The sequence below is a fragment of the Rhipicephalus microplus genome, chromosome 6 (assembly GCF_043290135.1).
Source record: "Rhipicephalus microplus isolate Deutch F79 chromosome 6, USDA_Rmic, whole genome shotgun sequence".
In the NCBI taxonomy this organism is placed as follows: domain Eukaryota; kingdom Metazoa; phylum Arthropoda; class Arachnida; order Ixodida; family Ixodidae; genus Rhipicephalus; species Rhipicephalus microplus.
The window spans coordinates 73598625-73620005 of NC_134705.1; the positions used below are offsets into that span (position 1 = coordinate 73598625).

Consider the following 21381-nt stretch of genomic DNA (forward strand, 5'->3'; position numbering starts at 1 on the left):
AACAAAATTTTAAATATACAATTTACCACTCCCTCTTAAATCTCTACGTCCTCATCATGAATATGCATATAAGAGCTGCGCTATTTCGTAGCGCAGGTGTTAGGATGCGCGTAATACCTTGGTACTACCAATGTACTATAGCTCAGTAGATTTTCTGCATAATCATCGTGGAGCCCATGTGTCACCGCGGACCAGGTTGTTAAATAGAAGGAAACGTGCGCAATGCACCAGGACGCTTGAAGTGCAGGAGTCAGTAATAGGTGTGTGTTCTCTTCTTATTTTCTTTTTATTGGAATCAATGATAAAGTGTTATTAGTATTCAGAACAGCCTTTCTTCACAGTAAAGATCCCGGTAGATACAGCATTAGAAAGAAATACGACAAACGGACAAGGAGACGAGCGCTAACTTCCTCGTCTCCTTCCTGTTCTTTTGTCGTCGTTCTGTGCTCGCCTTATATCTACCGCCATGTCATACCAACAAGCCCAAACCGCCACATTTCTAAACGTACTATAAAGATTCAAAAGTGGCCACAGCCATACTATGGAACATGCAGTCATCTCGGTAGCCTTCTTGCTATCACTCAAGATTGCAATATGCACTCATCAGGGTATTTACACCAATATTGGTAAAATGAGACATTTTATCTCTCATATTTACTTCTAAGCATCCCCCACAACGTGTAATTCAATTCACTTAGGTGTCACTTATTTTCATTTTCCTAGAACAAAATAACAAACATAAGGGAATACTTATGCTCGCTGCGAGCGTAATATTTTGTTCTGGCTAGAGCGTGCCACTTTTTAATTGGTTCTGTAAAATGGATGGCCTCTTCTGTCTTTTTCTTTCAAATACTCGCCGTGATGTCTGAGCACTTATGGTGTCACGCTGCTAATCTCGAGAGTATAGTTACTCTACGGAGCTGCTTGGAGCCCGACTTGCTTACATTGCACTCCATTTTTGCTGCGTTAAATTCATCCCTCGTACATGGAGCGGGGCACGTTCAAGGCTGGCCTCTTGTAAATTAAGCTCATTGTAACAGTTGGAACGCTCTGCTACTCGCCTTAGTTCTCAAAAAGCTACATCGGACGTATATAGCTCGTCCAGTGCTTGGGTATAGACAAGGAAATTAAAAAAACACTGGTTTACTGGTCGTTGCCGTTGACATCTTGCCGATACTAACGACAAGACGTCAATACACATGTTGACGCTAGAGAAATAAACACAAACTAAGACTGATGTCTCGAGAAGAAAAAAGTAAGCAAAATACTCGAAAAGCTCAAATATTCGTCACGCTATAGAATTATGTGCTCATAAAGCTACTCATCGAGAAAAAGGCAAATAATGCAAAGAAACTTATGTGTCGCAGCAGCTCGGAAGCCTTCAAAACACACATCCTTCTCTTAGACCTGCTACATAAAACATTCGGTAGTCGCTTAAAACAGCCCTATGTGGTGAGCAAAGGGGGTAACGATAAACAAGCTGGCATGTTCGCACTAATATGCATTTGTCGTGACTACGCTCGGCGAGCGGAAAAACCAACAGCACATCAAAGATTTTTGCGCTGCTATCATTCCTAAAAGAGTCATTTCAACTGCAATCCAGGGCAAGGTAGCACGCACTCACATTTAAAAACAAGCACACAAATATTTATGCGTACCGTTTATCTGATGGACTACAACTAGCCCTATATATGTGCGGCCTCTCGTTGGTAACCATGAAACAATAAAGTGGCCATCAGACACATTCTTCCAGCAATTCATTCCCACGTTTAAGTAAATACTCCGCTAAACATTGGTGATTCTGGATTGCTGTGTCGATCGTTAACTGCGATGGTCTATCACATTATAGTGTATTCTTCCCCACCGCAAACGTTTGCCTCAGATCTACGCATATGCATCTCTCTCGATGCCTTCGCCTCAATCAACTGAGTATCCGAACATACAGAAAATTAAGCTTTAATTTCGCACTGAGCAGAGTTGTGCTCACAACTGCATTTTATTTTCATTTTTCGCTAAGATGCTTCGAGAAAAGGCAAACAAAGTCTTGCTGCACCTTAACATATTGTGCACACGTGATGTACAGTATGCTGTGGGGAGGTGCTTTGAGTTGTCGATTTATTCCTTTCGCACACTGCAATGAGCTAGCTAGCATTGTGCATTCTATAACCGCTACAGCAACCGCCGTGGAACGCATATGTTCCTGATCTGAACTTCAAAGCAACAGTAATTTTTCGTCAGCTCAGAAGTCTTTCATTTAGAGGCTCCACTACATTTATAGCCTAGTTTTCTGGTCCAAATGAGGAAATATAGATAACGTCTCCTTCTCAAAAAGCATGGAATGTCACACTATGTTGGCCAGTGTTGGCAATCTCAGATTAAGAATAGCAAGTTTTTCAGTCAAACTGATTTCGGAGCACGTGGTATCTACTATCTCTCTAGAGAGACAGAGAGTAAAAACTCTATTTGCGCACAACGCGGAGGATTCCAAATGGTCGAGCCCCTATTCCAGGGTTTCGCTGGCCCTAGCCATTATCTCTACCCTTTTCCGCAAATTGTTGCAGGGATGATATCGTACTGCAATAAAGAGGTGTAAAACATTCCTGTGAAAAAAATATTCCCTTGGAACGAAACACCGCATGATATTGTGCCTGGTTTGCGTCACGACACCTCTCGAATACTATATTTTACTGTGTAGTAATATTTCATTGTGATGTACATAGAATCACGGTGGTACAAGCACGCTTCTCGTGTTCAATAATAATTTCATGGGGACTCTTTCTAGAGAGCGATATGACTCGGCTTATTTCAGTAAACTATAGTTCCAATGCTAAAATTGAAGTCACCACTCCAGATTCCACAATTTATTGTTTATAATATATACAACAAATTTTTTCATAACTTATTTATGTGAACTGCAGGATCATACAATGTGAGATTGCAAATGTTCGTTATGTCGCTTTACCTAAAATTATGATGATAAGCACTTGTGTCGCCAAAAGAAAGCAAAAGGCACAAATATTACCGAACGTGATCAAAGTTTGCGAATGAACGTACATGACAGACCTCAAGTTGTATGCACAACAATAAAAATACTTTAGATGATTTTCAAATGACGGCACACGGATTGTACTTTTGAGTGTAACCACTTCACCTGAATTGATAGAAACTTTTTTGGCAAATTGAAAATGCAAGCTCATTAAAACGTTTATCACACTGTTCTAATCTCAATATTATAATCAGGTGGAAGGCACATCCACACCCTCCAGGATGCCAGGTGAACCAGCTTTTAGGGAAGAGAAAGGCGAGGCAAGGTAAGTTGCTAAAGAATTGAAGTTAGTCTTACTGAAACGTATAAGGACACTTCAATTGTGTGAGAGGTGACCGGAAACACTGTTGCAGCGAAGTCTTCAAAATATTACTTACGTGGAAGTGGTCGCACTGTGAAGAAACACTTTAACGCTATCTTGCTCTCACTTATATACCTATATTAGGACAGTCGCATTAACCTAATTTTTTATATACGCCAACGTTTCTCTGTTTCGTTAACTTCACAAACGTGCCAAAAAAAAAACAGAAAGTACTGTTACGAAAAGTACCCTAAAGCACTCTGAATACAATATACTTGAGTACCTTTGTTCTCTTTTGGCTTTAAATACTTACTGAAAATTCGCGCAGTCGCATAGCTGTTTTGAGGATTGTTTATATATGTTATGCCAGATACCTTCGCTTTGTGGAACAGTGGAGAAATTTTGCGTTTAATAGACAAAAAACACTATTTTAACCACTGATACAAGGGTTCTCTTCTAGTGGTATTGACCGAATTGCCAGAAATAATTTTTCACGGAAAAAAGATAATTTGTGTGCAACAGCACAAACGAAGGGAACAAATTCACTGCGTCTGAAACCAGCGCTCCAGAAGTAGCTCTGACGCCACCGCCGCCACACCTAGTGTTGACGATTTTTTAAAATTTGGGTTGTTAAAACATTAGGAGTAACTTCACCAACGTATGATGCTCAATGCATTGTTACCAGTAGTGTAGCCTATCTGCAGTATTTATCGACACACGAATTATTATTGTTATGTACATTGTGCAGAATTCTGTAATACGCTAGCGTGTCCGGATTATAGGCTTTCCGTTCATTTGTTGATTGGCTGGCATACAATATTGTTTCTGCTTTTTCCCGAATGTTCCATAAAACCTTGCAACGATTGCGCACAGAGATGTCCTTTAATGATTGGTATTTGCGCACAGGGTCGTCGTGCCCATATTTTTGGCCGTGGCCATTGTAGCCATCCTCGGGGCCATCATCTTTATCATTGTGGTACGCGGACACCACGCTTTCAAGCCTTCCTACTTGAAAAACACCGCAAACGCAAGTGGCACGGTTACCGCAGCCGAGTGAAACGCTTCTTTCCTGGTTAAAGAAGCTCCTACTGGTGAAAACTGGCAAGCTGTTCGTAATAGTAAACGGCGATTGCAGTGAAGATTCCAAAGGCAGTGGGCTGCCAACTGTATATTGAAGTTAGCTATGTACTAGCAATATTTTCCGAAATATCTTTAAAAAATTGGTTTCTATCAAATAAATATTGATTCAAGAAATATTTTGGTTTGCTGTTACCAGAACCTATGGTTACGAACCGCTAAACACGTGGCCGTCTGTAGTTTCTTTTTTCAGGAGCCCACGATGATTGCTTGAAATGAAGACTAAATGCTTTTTGATGCGTCGCATTTGAAGCATAAACAGCCGAGTGCCTCAACATACGTTGTAAAGAAATGGCATACACGAAGTGGTGGCATTGCCCTTGAACTATACGCAACGTGTGAACCCACTGTCTCAAATCACGAAAAACAATTTACTATGTCAATAGTTGATACTCAAAGGCCCTATTTCAACAGTATTAAAAGGTGCTCCAGACCCAAAATCAGCTCTCATGCGCGTGGGTGTGTGGAATTGCGTAGTGTTGATGTCGCGATGACTTAGCACTTAGAAAGTGATTTCCGTGGCAGGTAGGTAGGCGTTTGGACCGTAGTGGGAGTCCCTTTTTCTATCTGTGGTGGTACGACTGTTACTACATAAGAGCGTACGTTCCCCTATGTCGATGGCGATGAGAGCAAAAAGGTATAGAAACGTAATAAGCCGGAAGTATTGTGAGAGTTGAGTGGCAGAAACAGCGCCGGCATGACCTTTTGATCTACTGCGCTTGCGCTAGCTCGCCTCAAAGTTCACCGTCAATATAACTCATTTGACGTGGGAGACTGGTTGTCGTATATATCTGGATTTCGCTAACAGTGCCCCTATTCAAACCTTACTAGCACAGCCAATGTAGCCTAACTACACATTCACCACCTTCATCATTTTAAAACATGGGTATGGTCCCACAGCTCTCAAGTTTTCGAAATCAACCCAGAACGTGAAAAAATACACCGCGACGCAATCGAGCTTGAAGCAGCGATAGTAGATATAACGACAGAATCAATACCGCTTTCGCAGTTTACCTTCATACCGCCCTCATCGGCACCCACTTTGAAGTAAGAAACATTATATGGAAGGCAGAACACTGCTAGATAAACTTGCATACCACAACTGTTGTATAAAGCAAGTTGCTGGTTATTGCAAGCGTTCATGCGAAGTGCTACTTAACCAGCCATACTATAATAGTTTTTGTACTTGCTGGCTCTTATCTGTCCGCAGACGTTTGAAATCATTGATTCGTTTCACCTTATTCGGGCTTCGTTTGTTCAGTTCGAATTACGTGTAGTAGATGCAATGCAACGCTTCGGGTTGCCTTGAACTTAGTTTGGCGCTGTTTTGCGTAGCTCTAATCATTTCGAAAAGCCACAGACAAGATTTGTGGAAATTCATGTGTGGCGCTGATGGTGGTAAAATGAGGTGGGTAAGAGAAATTTCTGGAACGAAAAGTACTCAAGCTTTTTCATTGACTATCACACTGCCAAATGAGAGGTTGGCTCAGACTTCTTTCTCATTTCGTGGTCACTGAGTCCTGATGACTTAGGATGCTACGGTTGTTATCCTCTCAATACTTACGCCAATGCGTCAATTTTTCGTTTATCTTCTTCTGAGGTTCTAAGTTATAAGAACACACGCACAGAAAGCTCTCCAGCCAAAGTGAAGTATCTAAGGCTGGAATGGTTCATGTTACATTAGCACAAGCCACCTTTAAACTACGTGCGCTCTCCGATTGTCATGCCCTCCTGATAGTAGCACCTGCTAGAAAGTAGCACGTGTTAGCACGATCCATAGAATTGCCGCCTCAAAAGTAACTTTAAAAAAAGAGAAAGACGAAGAGTATGCTTTAGAACGGACTTTTGGCTGGAGTAGGCTTATAGACTTTGAGTCGTCTATTTCTTGGGCACAAGTTCGCCCCAACCACTTCGTTTTATTAAATATTGATTGATATGTGGAGTTTAACGTCCCAAAACCACTATAGGATTATGAGAGACGCCGTAGTGGAGGGCTCAAGAAATTTCAACCACCTGGGGTTCTTTAACGTGCACCCAAATCTGAGCACACGGGCCTACAACATTTCCGCCTGCATCGAAATGCAGCCGCCGCAGCCAGGATTCGAACTCGTGACCTGCGGGTCAGCAGCCTCAGCCACCTTAGCCACTAGACCACCGTGGCGAGGCACGTCGTTTTATTAGAGTTTACTCTTGAATTGTGCGTTACAAACTGGTACACGTACTGTGTATGATTCAAAGCCCTTCTTAAGTGCCGGAACGCAGCCCAGAGCCACAGTGATTTGAATAAGACAAGCTGACCCCAGTTCAATAGCGCTGCAGCCGACCTTTGCGCGGTGAGGCCCCCGAACTTTCACCTTTTTTCAAGTCTATCAAAGTCTCAACAGCTATGAACGGAAATGCCGGCAATATGACAACTCTTGTTGCGCCAGCTAACATTGTTGCAAATCCCCCACTGTCGCTGGAGACTTTTCACGGAGAGGCCAGCGAAGACACAGAGGATCGACTAGAACGATTCGAGCACGTTGCGAAAGCTAACGTATGGGAAGCAGGTCACAGACTGGGACGCGTTTACTTCACGTTTGAGAATAGTGCTTGAACGTGGTTCGAAAACCACGAATCTGCCATGTGGTCATGGGACGACTTTCGGCGGGAGCTGCTCGCAACTTACCCGCGTACAGATCGCAGAGAGAGATCCGAAGCTGCCCTCCAAGCGAGACTCCAGCGCAACAAGGAAAGCGAGGCTAGGTACGTAGAGGATATGTCTCGCCTATTCCACTGAGTGGATCTCATCATGAGTAAAGACAAGAACCTGCGTCACCTAATGCGAGGGGTAAGGCAAGAACTGTTTGCTGGCCTGGTTCGCAGCCCACCGCGCACTGTCGCTGAGTTTTTTTCCGAGGTGGCTGCGATGAAAAGAACGCTGCAACAGCGAGCAAGAATGATGTGCAGCCGAAAGGTGAACACGGCCTTTTCGGAGGCACTGTCAGCAGCTTTTGAGAACAGCATGAGGATGTTGCGGGAGCTAGTACGGTCTGAAGTACGAGAAGAATTCCAGAAACAGTGGCTTGGCCAGAATACTCCAGTGATTTCTCGCTAGCCGATATGATTCGCAAGTAAGTTCGACAGGCAGTACAGGAAACGCACACACAGATTGCATCCCATCTAAGTGCCTATACAGAAGCGCCACTACCGTTTCAGCGAAGTTTGTCCTGCGCAGATGTTTTACTGCGAGCCACTCTTGGACATGCGGACATCGCAGGTACGACCCGTGTGCAGCACCCGATGTATTCAAGTTGAATGCAGCCACTACCCGAAAGGAGACTCAGAGTGATATCTGGTGCACTCTCGATAAGATAACGCTGTGCTACTACTATGGAGAGGCCGGTCATCTTTACAGAACATGTTAATAACGCGAGGTGGACTTCGTGGCTTCCCTGTGGACGCACCTCGACTACGGAATGGTGAGCACCCATTTGAAATTGAAGAATACCCCTCAACTCTTCAAGGGTGACGTGACTTTCAACATCAATCTTGATCAACAACGTCTTCGAGGTATGGTCACCCAGTCGCCGTCTTTCAGCAAGCTCTCCAAGATGCCACTCACCAAGCTCACTTCGGGAAAACTGAAGTCAGCGACCTCGGGAGGCAAGGCCGCTGTCGAAGCTGAAGCACAAAAACATCCATCGCTGGCTGTAACCGACGGTGACAAACTCGGCAACCGGTGCTGTAAAGACGAAGTCACTTCTGATTTGTGCGTGCTGTTGAAGGCTACAAAGTGATTGCGCTGTTGGACACAGGCACAGATTATTCGTTATTAAGCCGTGAACTTTCGAAAACGCCGCGGAAAGTGGTGACGCCATGCAAGGGGCCACAAGTTCGGACAGCAGCAGTACACCTATAGACCCTACGGGAATATGGATCGAAAAATTGGAGTACGGGGTTTTACGTACAGGGCAAGTTTCACGGTGCTGCCCAAGTGCTCAAGAGGATTGGTTATTGGAATGTACTTTTTGCAGGCTAACGTTGCTGTAATTAACTGACGAGAATCCTGTGTCTCATTTTCAATGAGGCATGCAATCGCAACTTCCGACACTGACGAAAACATCTATGAACTCTGTATTGCGGACGACAACGTTGCGGTACAACCAAGACCGTGCGTATCAGGGACGGTAACAAGCACAGCGCTCAGTGACTTCGAAGGAGTCGCCGACAGCAACACGTGCCTAGTACTTGAAAAGGGAGTCTGTCTGGCACAAGGCCTCGTTCAGCTACACGGAGGATGCACCGACGTCTTGATCACCAACTTTAGAAACGAGGTCCAGCACAGTGCGCAGAGAACTGTCATCGCTACTCTCATTGACTTCGCCGAGGTCACGTAGGCGAGTTTTTGATACCTCGACATCCGGTAGAGCAGATATAGATTCTGTCCTCGCATCAATCGACATTGAACCACAATTACTACCCGACCAAAAGTAACAAATTGAACGACTCTTAGGGGAATTCGCCGCATGATTCTTGTTATCACCCCAAGTTTAACGTACACCTGTCGCCGAACATCGTATATTGTGGACGAATTGGTGACGCCTATAAATCTGCCTCCCTGCCGAGTGTTGCTGAAAAAAGAGAGGCTACCGGAAGTCAAGTAAAATAAATGCTTCGGGACGACGTTATCCAACCATCAGCAAGCCTATAGGCTTCGCCTGTGGTCCTTGTAAACAAAAAAGATCAGACCTTACGCTTCTGCATAGACTACGGAAAACTGAACGCTGTTACTAAACAGGATGTTTACCCTTTTCCAAGAATTGATGACAATCTGGATAGATTACGAGATGCGAAGTATTTTTCCTCGCTTGATCTTAAAAGAGGATTTTGCCAAATAGAAGCCAATGACAGGGATTGTGAGAAGACGGAATTTCTGGCAAACAGCCGGTTTATACAAATTCAAAGTGCTCCCATTCAGCCTTTGTTCAACACCTTTCGATGGATGAAGGACACAGTGCCCCCCGCCTGGAATGGCAATCATGTCTCGTTAATCTCGATCACGTTGTGGTTCTGTCGAATACCTTCGAGCAATATGTCGACAGGCTGCGAGCTATGCTCACTGCTATCAATTCAACATATTTGACAATAAAACTACTGAAATTTCATTTCGGATTTTGAGAGCTTCTATTTCTTGGCCACGTCATCAGCTCGGAGGGAGTTCATCCTGATCCGGAGAGGACAGTGGCAGTGTCGAAACTACCTAAACACAGAGATAAAAAGGCTGTCCGGCAATTTTTAGAACTATGTGCCTATCACCGATGTGTAATTGAAAAATTTTCACGGAGCGCTAAACCTCTAACGAGGCTCACCGAAGAAGATACGCCTTTTTTCTGGCTTAGTGAACAGGGAGAGGCATTCACTGAACTACGGAAGCGTCTTCAGAGTCACCCAGTTCTTGCTCACTTGACCAGCAAACGGAAACACATCTCCACACCGATGCGAGCAACTTGGGGCTCGAAGCCGTACTCACTCAGTGGCGAAATTGGCAAGAACGAGTATTGCGTATGCTAGTCGAACTCTTACGAAATCTCAGGCGAACTACTCAGTCATAGAAAAGAAACGCCAAGCAGTCATATTGGCTATCAACAAGTTTCAGCCATAATTAGAAGGTAGACCTTTTTGAGCCATTAGTGATCACCATTGATTGGGCTGCCTCGCTTATCTCAAGTACCCGTTTGGAAGGATTGCAAAGTGGAGCCTACGTCTAGAGAAATATGACGTAACAATCATATATAAATCTGGTCGCAAGCACAGTCATTGATTGATATGTGAGGTTTAACATCCCAAAACCACCATAATATTATGAGAGACGCTGTAGTGGAGGGCTCCGGAAATTTCGACCACCTGGGTTTTTTTAACATGCAGCCACATCTGAACACACGGGCCTACAACATTTCCGTCTCCATCGGAATCGTAGCCGCCGCAGCCGGGATTCGATCCCGCGAACTGCGGGTCAGCAGCCGAGTACCTTAGCCGCTAGACCACTGCAGCGGGGCGTAAGCACAGTCACGCTGATTGCTTGTCTCGAGCACCGATTGAACCAACGGTCTGTACTTCCACAGAACGTGAGCAATATTTTCCTTTTCTTGAAGCACTGACGACATCACAAATGGCGCATCATCAGTAATCTGACCCAGAAATATACTGGTATCGCACGGACACTTTTATTCGCGATCAGTGTCGATCCAGATTAACCGCGATCCAGATTAGGTGCTGCTACACGGTCATATTTGATCACGATCAGGCGTGATCGGGATCAAGACTATCGCGATCTGCAAATCGCAATCTGCCCGAGAAGTAGCAATTTAGCTGTCGTCTGCACCCCCTAGCCGAGCTTGTTAAATCAACAATAAACAAGAAAATCGACCATAGTTCAATGAAAACGCTTTAAACAGCTGGATGTTTATAAAAAAGCAAATTCAAAACATATTTAAGGATTCACATTTTAGGATTCGCATCGACCGCATGTAGTTACGGCAGAAGCAGACGACGAGCAGACGAGCAGCAATCGACCGTTGCCTTCAGCGCTTAGTTAACTTTCACCCCGTTGGAGCTGTTGAAGCCCCTCGAAGCGAAATGATTTAGTGTCGCTACATACGCGCACATCGTGGTCAAATGAAGACATTTTTACAGAAATTGACCGCCTGCAGGAGCGACTGGAACAGACTGGAGCCACAAGAAGTGAAACACTGGCGCGTACAACGAGATTCACGCTTCGCTGCGACTGCACAACTAAGAGCGGGGGCCATCAGAAATAAAAGCGAATCTCATACAGCAATGAAGTTTAGTGCTAGGAAAGTTTTATCGAATGATAGATTTATGTAATTACTATTGTAGTGACATGCAAAATTTTTCACGTTCGAGTGGTTCTTGCATGAATAGCATTGCTGGTAAAGGGCTCTATAAATATACCTACGCCAAGTTTTCTCAGTGGCATGTTTTACAGCACGGAAATGCCACGTGGGGCATTTCATCTGACCCAAGCTCAAACGGATTATCTTGAGCCATGTAGCAGCGGCCATAAAGTTGATCGCGATCAAGAAAACTCCTCAGGATCGCCCTGATCACGGTTAAAAGTTCCCGTGTGACACCGGCATTCCTTCTACTAATCAATTACCTAAAAAGGTACCGTGTTGGTGTTCCACGAGTGTTTCGTCGTGGTTTAGAAATGCCTACGTTGCGGACTAACGTCCTGTATAAAAGAAATTTTCCGCACAATACAACAACATTCCTGTTTCCCATTTTTACAATTTTATCTCCAGAGAACTTGTAGGCCTGCCACGACGACCCATCAACGGGACACTTGGGAGTAAGTAGAACGGTAGCACGCATTGGTGCTATGTATTACTGGTCAAAGTTGCTGAATTCTCTGCAACACTACGTTAGGACTTGTCGGGACTTCCAGAGCCAGAAGACGTCACCGTTAAAACCTGATGGGCTTCTGCAAACTATAGAGCCACCAGGGGCACCATTCGCACAAGTGGGAATAAAATTGCTTGACCCATTTCCTACTTCAACATCTGGAAAGCGGTTTATTATAGTGGCAACTGACTATCTGACCCGATATGCTGAGACGGTTAAGGGAACAGCTGTTTAAGTCGCCTAATTCTTCGAACATTGTACTGAGTCATGAAGCCCCTACAGTGCTGACAACGGATCGAGGAACCGCGTTTACACCTGATTTGATGAAGTCCATAATGAAATTGGCGAACACCATTCATAGAAAAAACATCTTATCACCTATAACCGAACGGACTAACCGAACGACTAAACAGAATGTTTGCTGATAAATCGTTGATCTATGTGGGTCTGGAGCACTGAACATGGGACAAAATCCTGCCGTATGCAACGTAGGCTTACAATACTGCACTGCAAGAGAGGACCTGTATGACGTCTTTTAAACTTGTTTTTGGCTGGACAGTCACCACAACGTCAAATGCAATGCTGCCTGTAGAGGAAATGTCCAAGCACGACCATGACATCGGTGACATTTTACAAAGAGCCGAAGAAACAGGACAGCTTGTACGACATCGTATTGACCAGCAGCAACAAGTCGACATGTATAGATATAATCTGCGACGAAGAGATGTCCAGTACGCACCCGGCGACAGAGTTTGGGTGTGGGCCCCCGTACGTGTACGTGGCCGGTCAGAAAAGCTGCTTCGCCACTATTTCGGTCCCTACAAAGTTTTTCGACGGATTGGGTTCCCTGAACTATGAAGCTGTACTGGACGGACAAGAAACATGATCGCGGTGGCGTCAGCACAAACAAAATTGTGCATGTCGTAGGAATTAAACATTATCATGACAGACAATCAACCGTTGAGAAGACACCTCCCCTTCACCAAAGCTGCTTTCATGAAGAAGCTGTTTGAACGAGTCTGGAAACCATCTCCAGTGAAGCATCGGGATGATGCAGTTTTGCAAGGGGGCAATGGCCCAAGCCATATTCAAACTATGCGTGCTTTCTCATTCTTGCGCCCTCCCGATAGTGGGCATATTGCCAATTCAGAAAGCAGCACTTGGTAGCACGAGCCGTACAACAAAAGCCTCACGAGAGACTCTAGAGAAAGACGAGCAGTATGATTTAGAACAGACAGTTGACTGGAGTAGAAACATACAATTTACGTCACCTGTTTCTTGGGCACAAGTTCGCCCCAACCATTTAGTTTCGTTAAAGTGCACTCTTTTATTGTGCATTACAATATTGCCACGCAATATTGTAAGTATTGTAAGTTCGCAAGTTTTGTTATCATCCCAAAACACAAAACAATCCTCAGCGCAAACCACGCCTGCAGTTTTCGAGAAGCTTCCGGACTGTAGTAGACCATTTCGATAAGATCACTCTTACTCTGCGAACTGTACAGATTATTCTGGAACCTACGCCACCGCGAGCAATAACGCTAGAACATTCGACGGCAAGAGTACAAATGCCGACGTGCTTCGCCGCTTCTCAGTGGTTGACCGGCGGCCGATGCTCCGTTCACCGCTATCAGTCCAAGACTGCTACTGTAATCGAACTTTCCGTTTACCGGGCACAGGTTCGCCCAAATAAACAGTTAAATTCCAACGCAAAGTCTCCTGTCTTCGGCCACATCATGACCCCGTGACTTCTGGTGGAGGTGCTGCTTCATTGATGTTCCGGACACACCCTTCAAGCCGCGACCCCAGCCCAGGCGGCAAAGAAGACACGGACGCTAACCCTGAACAGCGAACAAGCCGCAGGCATAGGGGACTACAACCAGAGTACTGGCCCCTTCCTGAAGCAGCCAGGCAGACTCGGATCCCGACATCAACTACTGCAACCATGACCGCCCCCGTGCAGCCTGCACCACTCGTGTTTCGGCAACCCAAAGAGTCGCCAGCTTTCCGCGGTTCGCCACTGGAAGACCCGGAAAGCTGGATCAAAAGGTTCGACCGCGTCACCGCCTTCAATGACTGTACTGACGATTACAAGCTCCGGCATATGTATTTCGCCTTAGAAGATGCTGCTCGGACCTGGTTCGGGAATCAAGAGCGAAGCCTTACAACGTGCGACGTCTTTCGCGCCAGGTTCCTCCCCACTTTCGCAAGTGTGGTGCGCAAGGAGAAGGCCGCAGCTCTTCTTAAAACGCGCATGCAGATGCCAAACGAAAACGTGGCGCTAATCACTGAAGATGTGATTAAACTTTTCCGCCGCGCTGACTCCGACATATCCGAGGAGAAGGTCCGTCTGCTCATGTGAGGAGTAAAGCAGGAACTCTTTGCTGGGCTGATTAGAAACCCGCCAATGACGGTCGCCGAATTCATTTCAGAAGCATCTACGATAGAGAAGACGCTTGAGATGCGCACGCAACAATATACCGTAGCTTCTAATCTACCAGCTACGCCGGCATTCAAACGCTTGGACCCACTGGCTTGCGTGAGACGATCCGAGCGTTCGTGCATGAAGAGCTGCGAAAATTACTTCCTTCAGCGCAGCCTCACGTGGAATCCATCACGGACGTTGTACGACAGGATATCGAGCAATCGCTGGGCGTTCCTCAGCCTGAAGAGCCTCAGCTGCAAGCCATGAGCTATGCAGCTGCAGCCCGCTGCCATGCCCCCCTCCTCGCGCTCGCCAAAACGCTGCCCCATCGCACTTCCGTCGCCAGACGCCGAAGCCGCCACCACCCCCACCGACGTCCTACCGTTTGCCAGCGGCCCAGCGCAGTGCGCCGAGGAAAACTGACGTCTGGCGCACCCCTGACCACCACCCGCTCTGCTACCACTGCGGCGAGGCCGGACACACATACCGCCGTTGTCAGTACCGACAGATGGGACTGCGTGGCTTCGTCGTCAATGCACCGCGTCCGCAGGCAGGAGAACGGCCACGTGACTTCGCCGACTACCTGACAGGAACTCAATGGACACCACGAAGTCCTTCCCGTTCTCCGTCGCCCAGCCGCCGCATGTCACCGCACCCCCGGCAGTACTCTGGCCCAACGCGGGGCTGGTCTCCTAGCCCGTATCCGAGAAACTAAGGGCAGCAACCAATGGAGGTGTGGTTTCTGTGCGACGAACTACCGAAGATCCTCTGACGATGAAGCCGCCACGACGGAGCTTTCCGAACACAACGCCAACCAGGCAAAGCCCTGACGGCGAAACCTCACTTACCGAAGGTGACCTGACGACGCAACATGGAAGCATCGGAACAAGCCGACGCAGCTCTGACCCGACGCCACGCCCAAACTGTAATGCGAGACGGCAAACTAGTGACCTCGACGTTCTTATTGACGACCACAGTGTGACCGCTCTTGTCGATACAGGAGCTGACTACTCCGTCATCAGTGGGTCGTTCACCGCAAAGTTGAAGAAAGTTAAGACAGCTTGGGAAGGCCCTGAAATACGCACAGCTGGAAGTCATCTCGTAACGCGTGCAGGAATCTGCATAGCGAGAGTCACCATTAACGGCCGTATTTATCCTACAGACTTCGTAGTCCTACAGCGTTGCTCGAGAGATGTCACCCTTGGCATGGACTTCTTATGCCTTCATGGTGCTGTAATCAACCTAAAAACAATGTCGATAACGTTATCGACAGAAGAAGCACTACCGCCGCGCACGCCGCCAGGAAACCATGCCTTGAATGTGCCGGAAGAACAAGTCACCATTCCATCTCGCTCAAGCGTCATTATTTCAGTCGGCGTTCCTAAATCCCCTGACTTGGAAGGCGTCGTTGAAGGCAGTCAGCATTTGTTGGTCACCCGAAATATTTGCGTCGCAAGAGGATTGGCAGAGCTGCGGGGAGGCAAAGCATTGGTTATGCTCACAAATTTCAGCAATGAGTACAAACATGTGAACAAAGGAACAACGGTCGCATACATCGAAGAAATTGTCGAAGCCACCAGTGCTTTCGCCCTAGCCGATTCTGCAGAACCTCCTCAGAGGAACCAAGCCCCTACCATAGCTTTCGACGTCAATCCCAGACTTCCGAACCATAAGCAAGAACAGCTCAAGGCCCTGCTCCTGCAATACGAAGATTGCTTTTCATCGTCATCAAAAATTCGGCAGACCCCAATCACGAAACATCGCATCATAACCGAAGAAAATGCCAGACGACTCCGTTAGAGTCCGTACAGGGTTTCGACGCGAGAACGTGAAGCCATGAAGAGACAAGTTGATCAAATGCGGCGGGATGACTTTATCCAGCCGTGCAAGAGTATGGGCATACTCCGTGGTGTTAGCGAAGAAAAAGGATGGGACCCCACGTTTCTGCGTCGATTATCGCCGCCTGAACAAAATCACAAGAAAGGACGTGTATCCTATCCCACGAATAGACGACGCACTTGATCGGCTCCATAACGCCAAGTACTTTTCGTCAATGGACCTCAAGACTGGCTATCGGCAAACTGAAGTCGACGAAAGAGACCGAGAGAAGACGGCGTTTACAACACCGGACGGCCTTTTTGAGTTCAAGGTGATGCCCTTCGGTCTTTGCTTAGCGCCTGCAGCTTTTCAACGCGTTATGGATACAGCACCGGCAGGATTGAAGTGGCAGACTTGCCATGTGTACTCTGACGACGTTGTCGTGTTTTCCTCGAGTTTCGACGAGCATCTTCGGCGCCTTGAAGCTGTACCTAAAGCCATCAAGACGTCCGGTTTCACACTGAAGCCAGAAAAGTGCAGATATTCGTACGAGGAGCTCTTGTTTCTGGTGCACATCATTAGCAAGTCCGAAGTTCGTCCCGATCCACGGAAAACAGCCGCCATCGCCGACTTCCCGCCGACCACTGAAAAGAAAGCGGTGCGCCGATTTCTGGGCCTCTGCGCCTAATATAGGCGGTTCGAGAAAAACTTTGCCCGCATCGCTGATTCTCTCACTAACTGTGATGAGCGAAGAAAACGATGGCGACGGAAGTGCGGGGCAAGGCGCGTTGGATTTTGAGCCAACTGTGCGCGTGAGGTCAGCCAATCAGCTGATGACATGTGGTGGCCCATCGAGGTGGCGTACCACGATTGGGCCACGTGTGACCATTACATGGCGGTAAGCTTTGTGGCTGGGGATGAGCCGAAGCAGCGGCAGACGGGAGACAGCGGGCCGAAGCGTCGGACGCAGGCGATCCAGGTTCCGGCCAGGGAACGCGGCTGTCCACGCTACTGCCGTCCAACTACCAGCTTGGGTGACGTTGCCGGCACGAGTACTGCATCTTGGGGCGCAGCCTGGCCTGCTGTTCGCTTCCTTGCCGAGGGCATCGCGGATCTCGGCGAGGCGTCTCCACGGTTAGCTGTTCAGCACAGCGACGAACGTGGCCTGGCTAATGGTCACGGTTGCGCCGAGCATCGCGTCTCGGCGCACGCTCTTCGCTGGACGGGCTCGCCATTCCCCGCATGGAGCATCGCGTCTCCGATGCGGGTTGACTGCTCCGCAGTCGCACCCATGCCATCAAGCGCCGGTGTCACCAGAGCGTCGCACATCGGCAAAGGACGAGCGAGACGTTTTGCCGGGCAAGACGTGGGCGTGTGTACGGAGGACCACGGAGCCGGGCAAGGTTCAGGTTGGCCGAAAATCCAGGTGCCAGGGGAGTTGCTGGCTGAATCTAGGATCGGCGAGCGGTGCCGAGCCATACCGAGTGACGCGCCAGACTCGGACGTGGGCCGCAAGCTCATGAGCTGTGTACCCGAGGGTACCTGGCGGTGCCCTGGCCAAGGCGAGGAACGCCGGTGACTGAGCTGCCACACCGCAGCTGTGGCGAGCAGCATTTCAGCACGCCACAGATGGTGCTGTGCTGGCCAGAACCCGCACGTGGAACCGCTACGCCCAAGCGGTGATCAAGAGCTCGGAAACAAGGTCCGAGGTCGCACTGGTCCAGGCATCTCCTAGACGATGCCACCGCTGCTCGAGAGTCGTGAGTCCGCGGGACTCTTCTTCCTCATGTGCCGTGGTGGTCGTCCCGACGGTGCCCACATCACTGACTTTCCATATCCCTTCTTTTGTATATAAACGTTTGAACACGTCTCGCTGTCTGTTTCCTGCGCCGCTGCACAGTAGTGGAAGTGCTCGAACCGTCCTAAACATCACCATTTTCTGGCGTCCGCGACAGGACCAAGCTCTCGCGTTACATCTGAGAGCCTCACATTGTTTGTGTGTGGCAGACGAGAATGGACGACAAGAGAAAGCTAGTTGAGCTAGGGAAGTAGATGGGGCTGAGTGGAGAGGCTTTGCTGGCATGGGTGAGCGCTGAGGATAAAGAAATGAGGGCTCGAAAGCGCTGCTTAGTTTCATGTTACGCTTCCAGAAGAATATCAAGTAAGCTGGACTTGATAAACTCAGCCTCTGTGAAGACCGAGTGAAGGCAGCCTATTCTAGAAGACTGAGTTGCTGCTGTTTAAGAAATCATGAGTGTATACCAGGAAGCACTGCACTGTTTAGTACATAAGAAAATGAAATCTTGTGCAGTGATTGGTTTTTGTTGCCCGTATGCATGTTTAATTTAAAAAGTTATTCTTCTGGACTGTATCATTGTAAAGACAGATCGGCGTTTCCATTAGTGTCATCTCCGGATATTGTTGGAAGTTGCATGTTTTTCTGTCCCTCATCACTTTCTTGTGTGAGAAAAGTTGTTTTGCGGAAACAACTTTCTTGTGTGGGGAGTTATTGTGATGAGTGAAGAAAACGATGACGATGGAAGTGCGGGGCAAGGTGCGTGGGATTTTGAGCCAACGGTTCGCGTGAGGTCAGCCAATCAGCTGATGACCTGTGGTGGCCCATCGAGGTGGCGTGCCACGATTGGGCCACGTTTGACCATTACGTGGCGGTAAGCTTTGTGGCTGGGGATGAGCCGAAGCAGCGGCAGACGGGAGACAGCGGGTCAAAGCGTTGCACGCAGGCGATCCAGGTTCCGGCCAGGGAACGCGGCCGTCCACGCTGCTGCCATCCAACCACTAGCTGGGGTGACGTTGTCGGCACGAGTACTGCATCTCGGGGCGTGGCCTGGCCTGCTGTTCTCTTCCTCTCCGAGGGCATCGTGGATCTCGGCGAGGCGTATCCACGGTTAGCCGTTCGGCACAGCGATGAACGTGGCCTGGCTAATGGTCAAGGTTGCGCCGAGCATCGCGTCTCGACGCAAGCTGTTCGCTGGACGGGCTGGCCATTTACACGCATGGAGCATCGCGTCTCCGATGAGGGTTGACTGCTCCGTAGTCGTACCCACGTCCCCACTCCGCCAAGCGTCACTGTCACCATAGCGTCGCAGATCGAGACGCAACCCGCTTCCGATTGACTGTCACTGCCTCCTGCCCTGCACCTCGGCGTTCGTCGGGGCCCGCATCTCATTGTGAGGTTTTAGAACTGTGCGCCTTGAACTCGAGTTCATTTGTTTCATCGTTCGATCAGACAGTTTTGTTACTTATTCGGCTTCATGGTTTTACTGGTTCTGTGTTCTATGTTTTTCTTTCGTGCTCTGTCATAAACGTCGTGTGTGTTGTTACCGCGTCGTCTCAAAGTCCATTTCTCCTCTCACGACACGCAAAACAAGCGTTGACGAGCCTTGGCACCGATAAAGAATATTTTTCATTACACTAACCTTACCAAGGCTGACGTAGAGTTCAAGTGGGAAACGCCGCAGGAACCCGCTTTCCAGGAGCTTAAACTTCGCCTACAGACGCCTCCGTTACTTGCCCATTTCGACGAATTCGCTGAGAAAGAAATACACACTGACGCAAGCAGTGTATGTCTTGACGCTGTTCTTGTGCAGAGGGCTCACGGACTTGAAACGATTATTAGTTACGCCAGCCAATCGCTATCCAAAGCAGAAGCCAATTATTCCACAACAGAAAAGGAGTGCCTCGCCATCATCCGGGCTACGTCAAAATTTCGCCTCTACCTCTACGGCAGGCCATTCAAAGTTGTGAGCGACCACCACACCTTGTGTTGGCTAGCCACGTTGAAGGACCCTTAAGGTGGCCTCGCACGATGGAGCCTGAGACTTCAAGAATATGACATTACTGTCATTTACAAGTCCGGCAAGAAACACTCCGACACCGACTGTCTCTCTCGTGCGCCTGTCGACCAACCACCACCCGACGAGCCGGATGACGACTACTTCTTGGGAACGATAACTACCAACGACTTCGCTAAACGAAAGCGGGCCGACCCGGAACTTAAGGCCCTTATAGAATACCTCGAAGGCAGGACTGCCGAAGTCCCGAAGGTATTCAAGCGCTCACTTGCGTCGTTCTTCCTGCGAAACGGTCTTCTCCAAAAGAAAAACCTTTCACCGCTCCGAGCCAAGTACCTCCTTGTGGTGCCTTCAGCTCTGCGACCAGAACTCCTGCAGGCCCTTCACGACGATCCGACGGCACTGCACCTCGGTGTTTCTCGCACGCTCGGGAGGACACAAGAAAGGTACTACCGGCCACGTCTTACTACCGACGTCACTCGTTATGTGAGGACATGCCGGGACTGTCAGCGACGCAAGACACAGCCTAAAAGGCCAGCGGGACTTCTGCAGCCAATTGAACCACCTTGCCGACCTTTCCAGTAGGTTGGTATGGACCTACTGGGACCATTCCCGACGACGTCTTTCGGAAACAAGTGGATCGTGGTAGCTACCGACTACCTCACCCGCTACGTCGAGACAAAAGCCCTTCCCAAAGGCAGTGCATCCGAGGTAGCTAAGTTCTTCGTCGAAAATATTGTCCTACGTCACGGCGCCCCGAAGGTCCTTATCACCGACAGAGGAACTGCATTTACTGCCGACTTAACTCAAGCGATCTTGGCATACAGCCAGACAAACCACCGCCGGACGACAGCGTACCACACACATACCAACGGCCTCACCGAGCGGCTTAACAAGACGATCGCAGAAACAATGGCAATAAACGTCGATGTCGAACACAAGACGTGGGACGCCATTCTTCCGTACGTGACTTTCGCATGGACTGTACTAAAGTGTACAGTCTATGCGAAACTACTCATGGACTGTACTAAAGTGCTTATTCGGGCCAGTTGGTACATAATCAACGAAGTGAAATACAGTGTGTAACATACGACAGTGACAAAAACTGTCACTGTCCTATGTTCCGCACTGGTTTCACTTTGATAATGGATATGGAGGCACCTAGTTTGTATTAAACACATTAGCCGCATTACACGTTATAAACATAAATAAATCGTGGCGGTACGCACTGCAACAAAAGTATGATCATCAGGCCCGACGTTTTCAGGTATACCGCACTCACATTGATCCGCAGGGGTAGTTTAAAGCAAGTGTATGCGTGTACTGCCGAATGCTTTCACTCGCCTGCCTCCGAAGAAAACGGGATAAGATACTCTGCCTGTGTGATTGACTCCCGCGAACTGAAGCACACCCTTAAGTGGTACCTGTCGCATATCAA

The 21381-nt window shown here is 48.1% G+C and overlaps 1 protein-coding gene across 6 annotated transcripts in view; it reads left to right on the top strand.

Annotated features, from left to right (window-relative positions):
- LOC142765308 (uncharacterized) overlaps positions 1–21381 on the top strand; it is a 125320-nt gene that overhangs the window by 77011 nt on the left and 26928 nt on the right. For 2 of the 6 annotated variants that reach the window (XM_075866066.1, XM_075866069.1), the window contains 2 exons: positions 3248–3311; positions 4254–4339. The exons of the other annotated variants lie outside the window; for them this stretch is intronic. In XM_075866066.1, coding sequence (XP_075722181.1) covers positions 3248–3311; positions 4254–4291 — 102 coding nt within the window. In that variant the 3' untranslated portion in view covers positions 4292–4339. Of the gene's footprint in view, positions 1–3247; positions 3312–4253; positions 4340–21381 lie in introns of those variants that run through there. 6 annotated transcript variants of the gene reach the window in all.